Below are 13,649 nucleotides of genomic sequence, written 5' to 3'. Positions count from 1 at the left end.
TGGCCACATCCAGCTGCTGCAAACAGCATCTGGAGCTGGTGCTGCTGTGCTGGAGATGGGGTGGCACAGCCAGGCTTGCTGGAGAAGGGTGACTCACACAGCTCCCACTGCACTGTTTAGCCCACACGAGAGACAAAGTGTTCTGCAGCTGCTCCAAAGCCTAAATGTGCTGTCAGGAAGGAATTCAGCAGGCAGCCCTGTGCCCTGCTTGGTTCAGCCCTCACTGCTGTAGGAAAACCCACAAAGGAAGGGTCAAATCCAGCTCCAGTGATTTCTGAAGTGCCTGCGTGTCAGAGGCTCTCTCAAAACTGCTCTTGACCTCAAATGTCGACAGTGAGAAGCTGGATGCCCCTCCTTGCCAAAGCAATGCAGCCCTTTGCTGCAGTCCTTGCTCCTCCAGCAGCACCAGTGCAGCACTAAAATCCTGCATGGATGTTGGAAGTACCAGTCCCAAGTGAGTCTTTAGCACTAACACATCCCACATGAGCTCCTCAGAGACCTGCAGATGCATTGTCTTCCCCATGGCTGGTTACAAACCATGCTGTGGGATGTTCTCCATGAAGAGTTTGCTGACCTGGACTCATGGGGCTTGCATGGAGCAGAGAAGTCATCACCAGCCCAAGGATGGATCTTCTGTGGGGCTCCAGCTGGGCCATGCCTCAGTGCTGCACAGGTCCTGAGCCAGTCTGGCTGCACTGGAATGTGATCCTGGCATGTCCCCACCCTGACTCAGCTCTGTCCTGGTGCCTGTCACGCCCTGCTAGAGGAGGGAGCCAGGACACTGGTGGCAGGTAGAGCCTCCCCAGCAGAGAGGATGGAGCAGAAATGCCTTATATGGACCACTAACATCCACCTCTTCCCTGTCTCAGGGGATACAGACCCGAGGGACAGGGCTCTCTCACCTCTTACGCTGAGCCTGACTCACTTGTTTGCTTTTTCCCAGGGTTCAAGTCCAGTGGATCCTCCTGGTCGGATGAATCAGGCTTTACGTAAACAACTCCAGATCTGGCTGAACTTCAGGAGTGTTCAAGCAGCTCTTGCTGACAGGTACCCTTGTGCCTGGCCTTTCTGGACATTTCTCCACAGCCACAGCATCACTCCAGGGGGATGCTGGTGCCTGGTGGCTCAGGGACAGGGGTGTGACAGGGGGCCAGGAGTGAGGCTGCACACGGAGGGTGAGGGCACATGTTCAGGAGTGCTGAGCTCTATTTCTGGCAGCAGGATTTTGGCCAACTCGACACATTTCTTTGCAACTCCACTTGAAACCAGGAAGGCTTATTACGTCCCTCTCTTCTTCCTAGCGACGCCACAGGAGCTAATTGAATTTGGTTTGTAAAGCACTTGCAAAAGCACAGCCTAAATGAGGTGTCAAAGCTGGGGCTGTGATTATTTCAGCCAGCAGGAGCTGCCCCTTTCCTTGGATATTTATTGTTCCTGTCTCTACTTTATTTTTATGAATTCCACACATACTGGCATGTTTTTAAAGTCAACAACGCTAACAGAATTACACTCTAAATGTGAAAGCAGGCACAGTGGAAAATGCCTTCTGCCATAAAGTGGCAGATAAAAGGATCTGTCAACGAACATCAGGTTTATTGCAGAGGGAAGAGCAAACAACATCCTGCCTCGGCACGTGTGATGAGCAGGTGGGTGCTCAGAGCAAGGCTGCTGGACAGCTCACACCCACTGTACTGGTGCCACTTGTGGGGCCGTCAACTTGACTCCCTTTTCTGGAGGGTGTTTGGGCTGGCAGATGAGCAGCTGTGCTCCAAACCTCTAGGATTGATGCTGGAGGTGATGGGATTTACTGTATAAAACCACTGTGCTGTCCTTTGTGCAAGGTAACTGAGGTAACAGCAGGGTTGGATCATGCTTTGGTATCATAATGACAAATCTAACAGCCCTGAAGGCAAGGACAAGGAAATTCCTACAGGACTCTGCCCTAGCAAAAGATCCCTGCAAGGATTAAATGAACTTTCTGGTAAAGCTGTTGGATTTTCAGTGCTTACCTAGGAAGGTCCCGGTGAATCCCAGTGCTAAGAAGCTGGAGATGACAAACAAGGTCCCCACAGCTGAGATGGCCAAGCCTGAATAATAAGTCCAGTGGTGGTCCCAGCCTTCCAGCTTCGGCTGGCTCTTCATGGCTTCTGTGAAGCTGCCAGGGAAACAACAAGGGTTATTAAAAACAGCAACTCATTACTAACATCACCCACATCCCCCTGGGAGATGTGGAGCTTTGGGAGAGGAACCTGCTGAGAAGGTTCCTTCTCCAGATCCCTTTTTCCACCCAGTCCTACTCAACCTCCCAATGGGAGAAGCAATCAGCTGAAGACTGTGAGCAGTCATGGCTTGATCTGGGGCAGCTATTCCTACTCACAACCCTTGCTCGCTCCTGGAAATACTAGCCCCACTGACGTGTGATTCCAAATGCTTTGTCTTATTCACCAAATCCCAGTTTTCATCATGACTGAGAGCTCTGGGATGGACGCCCTTGCAAATGTTGGAGGCTGCGATGCCTCGGCACAGGACTCGAAGGGTTGGGAACAATTGGCTGGATTATCTCGTGCTCCCACCCCCGTTCCCCTCCATCAAAATATTTTGCAGCATTCATGTGTTAGCCACGTGCCCAGGAGTGATTCACGGCTGGAGCCTGACAGCCAGGGGGAGGATTGGAACGGCAAAAGGAAAATACGAGCGACAAAGGCGTTTTCGAGTGTGAACACAACTCCTCCGTTCCAGGCTGGGGCAGGCATTTCGGGTCTGACCTTCCAAATACTCGCTTGTGATGGGAATAATGGTGAGCCCTCCCTCCAGCCCCCTGAATTCTGCTCAGAGCAGGGCTTGGCAGGCTCAGCATCACACACAGCTCCGACACGAACGCGCGATGACAAAGGAGACGACGCGGTGATTAAAAAAACACCATTAATAACACGAGAGGAGACAACAAACCCACAGAGCTCTACACAGTGCTTCTCCACATGTTGTTGACACATGAGGTAGGAAACTTTGAGCCTTTTTCTAATGAGCACCCTGGAGGCTAAAATTCAAGTGGAATAACAGCTCTCCCGCGCTTCTGGCCACCGTTGTCTGTCAGAGCCAGGAGGGTTGTTCCTGCCCACAGTCCTGGGCTCCTCAGCTGGAAAGTGCTTCCATAATGCTACCTGCATGGCTTGGGATGTTTTTTTTCCCTGGTGTCCACCTTCCCTAAGCCCTGCTAACCCCTGGATTTTTGCTGTTGCCCAAATAAAAGCTGAGAGAGACAGTCCTACCTGCATGGCTGAAGGCCAGGTGGCTGGAAACACACCTTTCAAAGGCTTGATGGCAATTTAATGCTGAAAGCAAGTCCAGGATAATACTTTAAATCCATAGTTTAGGATCTGCATGATATTTTCGGTTCTCTTTGGAGCTTGTTTCTGTGAGGCTTTCTAATGTTAAGGAGTTTTTAGGACTCCAGAACAAGACATTTAATCATCACTTTGGATTGGAGCAAGGAAACAAAACATAGAATAAATGTAACACGCTCAGAAGTGAGCAAAGCCACGGTGTCTGGGTGATTTACACTCTGGAAATTACAGGGAAATTCCTTTTCCTGGGAGCCAAGCACAGACAGAGGAACAACAACGTAGCCCCAGGCAATGCAGGCACAGTCCCCAGGGCTGGCCCTCCTCCAGTGCCCAGCACAGCTCCCTGTGCTCACCAGGCTCACACTGGCTTAGCTTAAAATCATTTCCGAAGGGAAGACGCAAATCTGACTGCACCGCGAAGCAGCATCAGCTGCACAACCCTTTGCATCATCTCTGTCATGTTTATTTTTAAATGACACAAGTCTCCTCTACAAAAAAAGCCAACAAATCCATGTCCCTGCTACCAGCACTGCCTGGGTTTGGGAGGAAAGCAATCTCCCTGCAGGGCTGTGCCCTTCTGCCTGAGGAATCCTGGCTTGGCTGTGCACTCGAAACACACTGTGACATCCCTGGGGATGCTCTGGAGCTCTTTACTCACACAGAGGAGGATGTGCCTTTCACAGCATGAGGATTTGGCTCCACATCTGGCCAGGACTTATCCAGAGGGCACCAGCACCAGGAAGGATTTTAGAGCAATTTGCTGATCCGCAGGGAGGCAAATCTGGGATGGCAGTGCTGAGCTGGAACCTCCTTGGATCCCAGGCCTTGGCAAAGAGATGGCAAAGCAGAAAAACGTACAGCAAGAGCAAAGCCCTCAGAGCCTGCTTCTTGCTCTGGACGAGCTAGATTCACAATCTCTCACATCCTTGGGGCTCCTCTACCCAATGCTGGTGACCTGACTCAGTCTCAGAACACAGAACAAAGGTGGCTTCAAGAGCATGAACTGGTTGGCTGGGAATCAGCATCAGAAGTTTTGCAGCCAGCACATGGTAGGGTTTGTTTTGGCAAAGCTGTCTCTCCTGCTCCAGATGATCCCATCCTTCCTTTCCATGGTCTGATAGGCCTGCATTAGTTATTCTCATCAGCATGTCTTGCTCAGTTCCCTGCTGTTTGGCTTACAGCTAGAGAGGGAGGTGTTTGCACGGAGATAATGGACTGCCTTTCCCTCTAGGAATGGTTTATATCTTCCTAAACACACTCTCTATTTGCATTAAACATGATGCGCTCAGGAGTTTTCAGAATTGGCAAATAAACCTTTTAAGCATTTATGACGCTGGGCCATGACAAGCAGCACAGAGCCATCAATTACTCTGGCATCCACGACTGCTCCTTGATGGTGAGGGAGCCTCCCTGGCCATGTTTAGCCCTCCCTGGCTGGGAAGGACAAGGTTTTGGGCATTTCCCTAGCTAGGGAGGCAGTCCTCTGAAACACGACATATTTCAGTCTGTCATGAAACCAGTCCCTTCCTTCATGTGCCTCTGAGTCACGTTGGTGACAGCATTTATTTCAGGCTCACGACAAGGCAGCGGCACAGCTCAGCACCCAGGAGGACATCAATTAGAGCCAGGCTTTGTCCCAGTACCTGGAATTGCCTTCTGTGCTGAGCAGAGTGATTGCCATGGTGAGGAGCATCCATCCCTCTTCCAGCACAGGGGAGGGTGGGGAGGCTGCGACCTACTTTGATCACATCCCTGGCTGCTGTCATGAGGATGGCTGTGCCCATGGCGGGGCCTGGAAGGTGCCCCCAGCTTTGGCAAAGGGAAAAAGGGGAAATGGGGCTTCCCCTGACATGTCCCCATACTTGCCAGTTTGAAGCATGATGCCAGAGGCAAATGTTTTCCACCAGTTGGGAAAAGCTCAAATCCATCAACTCTGCTCAGGCCAAACTGGCAGATTTGGCTAATTCCTGGCAGGATGGGAGCAGCCAAGACAGCAGGCATTGTTCTGCCCACCCTCCCCAAAAACAGAGAGGCACTTGCTCAGACACTCAGAAATCCATGGGAATGGTTTGGGTTGGAATGGACCTTAAATCTCATCCAGCCCCACCCCTGCCATGGGTAGGGACACCTTCCACTATCCCAGGCTGCTCCAAGCCCTGTCCAACCTGCCCTTGGATACTTCCAGGGATGGGGCAGCCGTGGCTTCTCTGGGCAACCAGTGTTTCCACATAAAACACTTCCTCATAAAAAATTCCTTCCTTATATCTAGTCTGAATCTCTCCCCTTTCCGTCTACCACATAATAAACCACATGAACTGGAAAACCACTCAGAGTGGCTCTGCAGTATGGGGATGGACATGTCACGCCAGTGGCTTCACAGGAATAAAGTGGGAGTGAGGGAAATCAGCAGCAGATCCTCTGGCTGGGACACGGACAGGATGTGCAGCCAGGTTTGCACATCAGGTGCTCATTTATTCAACCAGAAAACTTAACAAGTCACAGTCCAAGACACATCCCCAAAGGCCACACAGAGCAAGAAGAAAACCTGGAAATATTATACTAAAAGAGAAGCTGAGCTTTCTGGGTCTTGTTGGGGACATCTCTCAGTGGCCCCCATCAAGTGTATTTTGTCATCCCTCTTCTCCAAAGGAGGACAAAGACCTCTTCCAGCAAACTGGGTCGCTGCAGGGAGCAGCCCAGCAGTGCTCCCTTTGACTGATCCCAAAAATCAGCCTGGAAACTGGGGCTGATAAGCACAATTGGAGCAGAATTGGGCCAAGGGCCAGCAGGCAGCAAGGAAGCAGCAGTGGTACAGGTAGTCAGGAGGGTTTCGGTGACAACAGCCACCACTGCAAGGTGCCACAGCCACTGTGTGGGATGTCAGTCCGTCCCCCATAACTGAGGTTTTGTTCCTCTTGGCTAAAGGAGGCAATGGGGATAAAAACCATCTGGTGGTGCCCAGCAGCACACGCTGCAACAAAAGATCTTGCTCATTTGAAAACAGCAACCTCAACAACACCGAAATCATCCTGCCGATACCACTGGCAATTGTCAGCCCGGTCATCATCCTCACAGCTTCTTTTGCCAATAATGACTTTGCTTTTCTGACAGCACTGGGGTGTGTGTGTTATTTAGGTCAGCTGGGGGCTGTGGCAGCTTCTCCCCCTGCTTCACATCTGAGCTGCGTGGTTTCCTCATCTGGATGCTGTGGGCAGGAGGTGCTGTTGGCTCCCTGGGGCTTTTCCCAAACAGCTTTTAGAGATTTCTGGCACTGTGGCTCGAAGGGGGCATCAGCTCTGTCAGGCCACGCTCAATTCCCATCATCAAACTTGGTCACTTCTGCACACAGGGCCACCTGGTTGTGGGATTGATGCCATTTACAGCACACTCATTTATGGTGCTGGCTCACAAAATTAAACAGGATTGAGCATAAGGTGAGAGGCCCTACCCAGAAATGACAAACAATCCCTTTTCCATGCAAAATCCCATCCCGGGGTGGATTTATTTTCTGGGAAGCATCAGCTCCAAGTGAGAAATTTGCACAGGAGGCAGGACTTGATGCCAGCCACCAATGGCCACCACGCCATTGCCAAGGGCACTGCCTGTCACAGCTTCTGCAGGACTGTCACTGAGCCATCACAGCCCTGGGTACCCCAACTCCCTGCAGCCACCCCAGCCAGGGTGCATGTGGGAGTTGCCTTTAAGCTCAGGCAAACATCCCGAGACCTGTCAGGTGGGAAGTTCAGAAGGGGTGGGGAGTGTGCCAGGGTGTGCCAAAGGCAGTGCAGGAGGGTTTGGAGGCAGTGCCAGTGGCTAATTGTAAATAAACTAACTCAGGGAAAGATACCAACGACGTGGTGAGGGAGGAGAGAGTGACACCGGATGTGAGTCTGGAGGACAGGGAAGGTTGTCACGTCCCATGTCACACAGATAACAGTCACAAACAGCACACAGTGCAGATAGTTCAAAAGTTCAGGAATTGTTTTCACAGATAAGAGCCTCAGTGATGGAAGTTCTTTGCTTCTTGCAGAAAGAAACTGCTGTAATGAAAATAATCATCACACCAAAGCAATTAAGGATGCTTGTCTTGTGCACTTGACTAAGCAGGTCCCCCCTGGTCACAGGTCACTCCGGATTGCAAGCCAAGGCTGATAATGAAGCTGAGAGCTGGGAAGCATCTAATTGCTTAATTGAGCACGAAGACATCCCTCTTCTCACACGCAAGGTATCCTTTTGGAGCCAAGCTGGCAGGAGAGCATCAGAGTGCTGAGCTGAGGAAGGACTACAGCACAGACCCCGTGTGGGGTGGGTGGTGAAGCAGCCACACATCCCAGCTCCCAGCTGCCGACAGCCAAAATGCCAACACACTCCCAAAGTTCTGTCTGCTCTGCCCTCCCCTCCTCCGCCCCCAGCTCGGAGCCTTTCAAAAATTCAGCTGCAAAAAGGAAGCAGGCTTTTAAAACCAAAAGAAACATCCCCTGGGCTCCTCATCACTCCCTGGCAGCCCCCACCCACGTAACAAGTCCCCAGAGCAGGAAGAGAGGAGTTTTAAAGGCTGGATTACCGCACTGGGGGTGGAGGGACCCCTGAGGCTGCCTTTTTGCTCGCTATCAGCAGCCCTCACCCTCTGCACAAGCTACCCTGGCTGCTGTGAAAGGCACAGCCTGCACCAAGGGATTGTCTCCGAGGGGCTGAGGAGCAAAATCCTGCTCCAGTGCAAGTGTCTCAGAGAATAAAATAAAGGGAAAAGCAAAATAGTGAGAGCAGGTGAGAAGTGTCTCTCCCAGCACTGAGATGACAGTGACTGTGTCACATATGAAGCCCTTCTGGTCAGAGCACCCCTGGGTTGGTCCTAGTTGGTTATCATCAGGCAAGGGTAATGGGCAGGATGAATGCTCCCCAAGCAGCAAAAGCTCTCTAGGCTGGAGCAATATGTCTTGGGCAACCCTGGATGGCTCCTTGAGCTGGGAATGGAGGCAGTGAGTCTCCCAGGTGTGTTTTGGGATAACTCCAGCCGTTGCTGCTCTGATGATCACCCTGAAACTACCCCATTCTTCCCACAATTAAAGGTTTGCCTTGCCTGAACAGCGTCCAAAGCCTGCTAGCCACCTCTTCAGCACCAAAGAAAAGGGAGGGAATAACCCAGACATGTGTAAACATCTGGGCAAAATAAACTTTCCATTGCAATAATCCAAAAGGCTTTGGCCCATTGGGGTGGGCTGGCATCTCATCTGTGTTCTGGTGGGGCTGAGCTGCCCCATCTTCTAGAGCCTCTCCTCCAAACCCAAGGTCCAGATGGGGCTTTTCCAGCCCCCTGGATGAATCCTGCTGTTTCCTTCAGGGCCTGACTGCTGGGCTGCACAGGCAGAGCCAAACTCAGAGCCCTCCCAGGCTCATGACACAGAGCAGAGCCAGCCCTGGTAGAGCTCCCAGGGCTCTGCAGCAGCAGTGTAACACAGTGCCAGAACACACAAGGCCACTTTGGCTCTCCCAGCAGTTCCCCCTCAGTGCCTCGCTGTGACCCAGGAACCAGCAGGACCATAGGGAATGGAGATTGTCCCTCCACCAGCTGTGTTTTTAATTAAAGGCAAGGACAAGGCTTTGCATTGCTTCCCAGACAACAAATGACTATGTAATTTGTGCAAGAAACTGTCGAGACATTCCCCAGCAAAATCCAAGCCTGCTGTGTCACTAAGACATCAGCAGCACTCACACATGCCCTCTGCATCTGATTATAGCCTCATTCACTGCAAGGTTTCTTTCAGTTTCTGCCATCAGCAGTAGCTGGGACAAACAGAAGGGCAAGGGCAGGTCCTGGTGTCATTTCCAGGAAAGCAGAGCTCTTAAATACATGTGCAAATTCCAACCTGAGAACTCTGTGCCTGGGAAATTACCCAGAGTACTAAACAACCCATTAGCTCTGACCCTGGTATAATTGAATCTGGGAATTTAGTGAGTCTGTCTCTCCTAACAGCGGTGGAGATAAAGCCTACCAGATCGCAGATAAATTGCTGGCATTGAGGAAATCTTCTGCAGTAAAACCTCTCTGCTGCACTGGGAATGTTAAAGGACATAGTCCCATGGAGTAAGGTGGATCAGTCATACAATACTATTAGCTAGCACAGGTAGTGTTTAGAGATAGCAGATAAGAGTTTCAAGAGACTGTTTGTTAAGTGCACAGGTAATCCTGCTCTTCTGCACAGGAAACTGCGGCTTCTTAAAAGCAGCTTTGATTTTGTTTATGATCTTTACAAGAAAATTAAAAATTTCTGCTGTTACATTTGATCCATCCTGTGTAAACAGCTCTCCTGTCACCTGGGCTGCTCACAGGAGCAGGGAAACATCCCCAGGGAGCAGAGCAAGGAAACCTGTGACACTTAACGACTGGTGAAACTGATGGGTTTGGCCAGGCTGCTACATCCCTCATCTTTATTACAAATCCTGGAATAAATCTGCTGCTGGCTGAAGTCATCCATCCGTGGAAAAGCAATACGCTGGGGCTGGATTTAACACTGCTGAGCAAATGTCCCTCTTTCCCCCCATTCCACAGGGGCATCTCTTTCCATGGATACACAGCAGTAGGATGAGCTCCTTACCAGTGGCTCCTCACACAGTTCAGCACCAGGATCACAGCGCCCAGGCAGTAACAGGCAGCATGCGGAGAGCCGAAGACTTGGCTGAGCGCTCGTGTTTTGTGCTCCCATCTGCCTACCTGGAGAGACAAGGCAAAACAAAGTGGGTGGTTGGGGTGCCTGGAACACGCTGCCCCAGGAGCACAAATCCCACAGCCTTGGCTTCACATGTTGGGGATGTTTTGTCTGTGTGGCTTTGTGCAAGAAACAAGCTGAGGCCGCTGATGGGACATGGCTGAACCAAGCCTGGGGATGGGAGCTCCTTCTCCCACCTATGCCAGACCCTGCTTGCAGTGCATATGCCCTTGCACATGAGGTCAGCCAGCAGCATCAAGGCACAGGTTCATGGAGAAAAAAACCCGAAAGATACTGCACATCAGTTTTGGAGAATATGAGGCTTGGGCATGTGTTCAGCAGGGCTGAGAGCATTACTAGGGCTGTTCCTGGCCACCAAAAACAAGAGGCTTCTGCCAGGGATCCTAATATTGCTCTCCTGAAAGGAAAACAGATCCCTGAGAAGGGGATGCAGCACAGGGATGCTCAGTTCTCATTTTCTGGGCTGTGTCATCTCCCACATCCAGACTCAGGGATTACACCTGGCAGGTACAACCCCTCCCTCTGCATGTCCAGAAAAGTTTGCAAGCCCTCCCTCAAGCTTCCCCAAGACAAGACTTGCCAGCCTTGCCCAGAGAACTGCTTCCATTTGTACCAGCTGAACCAACTTAGCCTTCCTTAGCACTCAGTAATTGTAGCCACGAAGATTTAGTTTTGCCCTCCTCACTCATCCCAGCCCTGGACTCACACATCCACAGGCAACATCCCAGGGGAGGCTTTAGCATCCTCCACACCACACTTTTCCCTGGTTCCCATGCTCAGCTCCCTGTTCTGCAGATGCTGATGGGCCACTGCCCAAACTCCCCCAGAGATGAGGAGGTGCCCTCTCACCCTGGGAGGCTGCTGCACGCAGGTGGTTGGAACTGTTCCCAAAATTTGCAGGACCAGATCCACCCCAGTCACCAAATCTACACCCAGCTGATAAAAATCCTTACAACCTACTTTGTTCTCTACCTTTCCTGCATCCCTCGGAAAGCTGTGGCTACATTTATAAACCCTCTCAGGCTCCATTTTCAGGCGCCAAGCCGGAGGTTTGGATCAGACATCAGACCCGAAATTCCAGCCAAGGAGAGAGAGCACACCTGGGCAATGAAGCAGGAAGTGGGAGTCAGCAGAACATCTCGGCACCAATTTGCTTCTCAGACATGGCTGGCACTTGATTAGCTTCAAATGCACTTCACTCCCTCGCATGGAGCCTGGGCAGCTTTCGGGGGCACCTGCAACCCAGCTCTTCATCTAGTCTGAATGTATTTGGTAATTTATTGGCTCAATTTGAGCAGAAAAAGGCAGCTTTGCAGGTCTCGCTTTCTTCCCAGGCTGATGCAGAAGCACAAAGTGCTGCTGGTGGAGGGGGACTGCTGGCTTCAGGAGGGGGGGAACGATGAAAACCTCTGATAAGCAGGGGCACTGATTTCACATGCTGAGAGCTGATTCAATTAGTTATGCAATGATTGCTCTGAAATTACAAATCCACTCATGACAGAGAGAGCTGCTTCACTGCCTTTTTCTGGCTGGTATAAATAGTTTGTATTCTAAATTGAATTTAAAACACCGTGCGTCACGCTGCTGCTAAAATCGGAGCTGCTGTTTGAATGCTGAGAGAGTGGGAAAAGAAATATAAGGTGCATTACCACCTTAGGAAAGTAAAAAGTGACCATACAGGTGACTGAGTCACAGATGGGAAAATGCAGCCACGTGCCAGTTATCTGTACCAGCTTCCTAATTCCCTGGAAATCATTCTGGCAGCGTTTGCACGGATGGCAGCTCCTGGCTCGCTCAGGGAGCTTTGAAGAGCATCTCAGTGGTGGCAGAGCTGAAGCTGAAGGAGAAGGCAGAGCCGCTGGGATCAGAGGAAAGGGCCATTGTGCTGCTGGGAGTCATGGAGGCGGTCACTGTAATTACCCCCACCTTTAGAAAAGCACATCTGGGCAGCAATGCCGGGATGAGGGAATGAATTTCCGAGCCCTTCAGGCAGCAGCTGCCACGGCTGCGATGGGATCACTCCCAGCACAGCCCAGATCGTGCTGCATCACACAGCTGGGAGTGAGATGCCAGCTCTTATTTAGCTGTCACAGGCTTCAGATGGGACCCCAGGCCCCTTTTCTGAGCCCTCACAGGAGCCATCCCGAGCAAAACAGAGCGGGAGCCGGCGCAGGGCTGGAAGCAGCAGCACCCACTGGGCCCTGCGGCGGTATTTCAGTAACAATTAATTAGTTCCGGTTCTGGTTCTATTCCTTGAACAACTAATTAGTTCTGGCTTGGTTCTAATTTTCTAATTTTAGTCATTTCGAGCTAATATTAGCACTCGATCGACCCACGGCTACGCTGCTGCCTTAATGGCTTTATAAAATCGTGAGCCGACGCGTTAATATTTACTGCGTGACGGATGCAAAATGCTTCCAGCATCCTCCATGGCCATGTGTGGGACAGAGCAGGGCTGAGACCAGCAGCTTCCCAGGAGACTGCAGCCATTCCCAGTGTGCTGTCTGCCCTCCCAGCTGAGGCTGGACCCATGGGCAGCATTGAGAAGAAGAGCCCCACGTCAGGGCTGTGTGTCCTGGAGAGGGAGGGAGAGGAGCATTTTTATTTTTTCTTCCAACTCCAAGTTTGGAAATGGAGTTAATACAAAGTTTCCTGACTTACCCAAGGGTCAAAGCAATAGAAAAAAATTCCTTTTTCAGCGCTCCCAGCACTCTGCTTTCACTTTAGGATACTCGGTGAGGGCTGCAAGTAATTTTTTCAATGTTTCCCCCAATGCTCGTTATTGAAATAAATCAACGAGCGGATGTGGCTGCAAAGCCGGGGATGCTCTTGGGTCCCATGTTCTGCCTTTGGCAGGCCGTTCCAGGGGCAGGCTCAGCTGGCTGATGTTCCCAGGGAATTGCTTCCTTCTAGACGTAAATTTGGGGCTGATTTCTACGCAACTGATCCAAGCCATTTCCCCAACCACCCGGGCAAGTGCGTAAACAAAAATGAAAGCACCAGCACACATCCCCAGTGCCTGCCCTGATGGAAAATGGAAATGCTCTGAGTTTCCTTTTCTCTTTTTTGGGCAGGCAAACCACGAGCCACCACGAGAAAGGCCACAAATAACCATTCTAAAAGCAATTTCATCTCACAAACCTGCCTCCGCAGTGAGCAACGGGAAATGCTCTTTCCAGCTCTGCGTGCATGGCAGACCATGGCCTCTCATTAATATTTAGTGTTTGTTTGAAGGAAATTGATTCTTTTTGTCTGCCATCCAGGGAAGCTGCCTTCTGAACACGCTACATTTTAATTGCTCAGTCCCAGCTCTGAATTGGAGCCTTTGTGCTGTTTCATGTGACTCCATTGCTATATCTGGCTCACCCTAGAGATGGACAACGAAACCAGATAGCCCAAAGGCTCAGGACAAAGGGACACCTTTGCATCTCGATGCAAATCAGTCATTTTATGTCCTCACATCGCCCCATCACCATGGTATCCAAAGAAAAACATGCAGGAACTGGTGAATTCAGCCTTGTGGCACTCCTAGGAGGCTGGGATCGATTAGCAGCTCGCTTCAAACCAAGGGAAACTG

The 13,649-nt window shown here is 51.0% G+C and overlaps 1 protein-coding gene across 4 annotated transcripts in view; it reads right to left on the bottom strand.

Moving 5' to 3' along the window:
- Positions 1–13,649, bottom strand: part of PEMT (phosphatidylethanolamine N-methyltransferase) — a 42,333-nt gene that overhangs the window by 9,824 nt on the left and 18,860 nt on the right. For all 4 annotated transcript variants that reach the window (XM_085074439.1, XM_085074437.1, XM_085074435.1 and 1 more), the window contains exons 3-4: positions 9,941–10,056; positions 2,010–2,155 (exon numbers count right to left, since the gene is read on the bottom strand). In XM_085074439.1, coding sequence (XP_084930565.1) covers positions 2,010–2,155; positions 9,941–10,056 — 262 coding nt within the window. The remainder of the gene's footprint in view (positions 1–2,009; positions 2,156–9,940; positions 10,057–13,649) is intronic.

The sequence above is a fragment of the Lichenostomus cassidix genome, chromosome 14 (genome assembly GCF_008360975.1).
Source record: "Lichenostomus cassidix isolate B80296 chromosome 14, HeHo_3.0, whole genome shotgun sequence".
Lineage (NCBI taxonomy): Eukaryota > Metazoa > Chordata > Aves > Passeriformes > Meliphagidae > Lichenostomus > Lichenostomus cassidix.
Note: the sequence above shows the minus strand (reverse complement) of the source record. Positions and strands in the feature narration are given on the sequence as shown.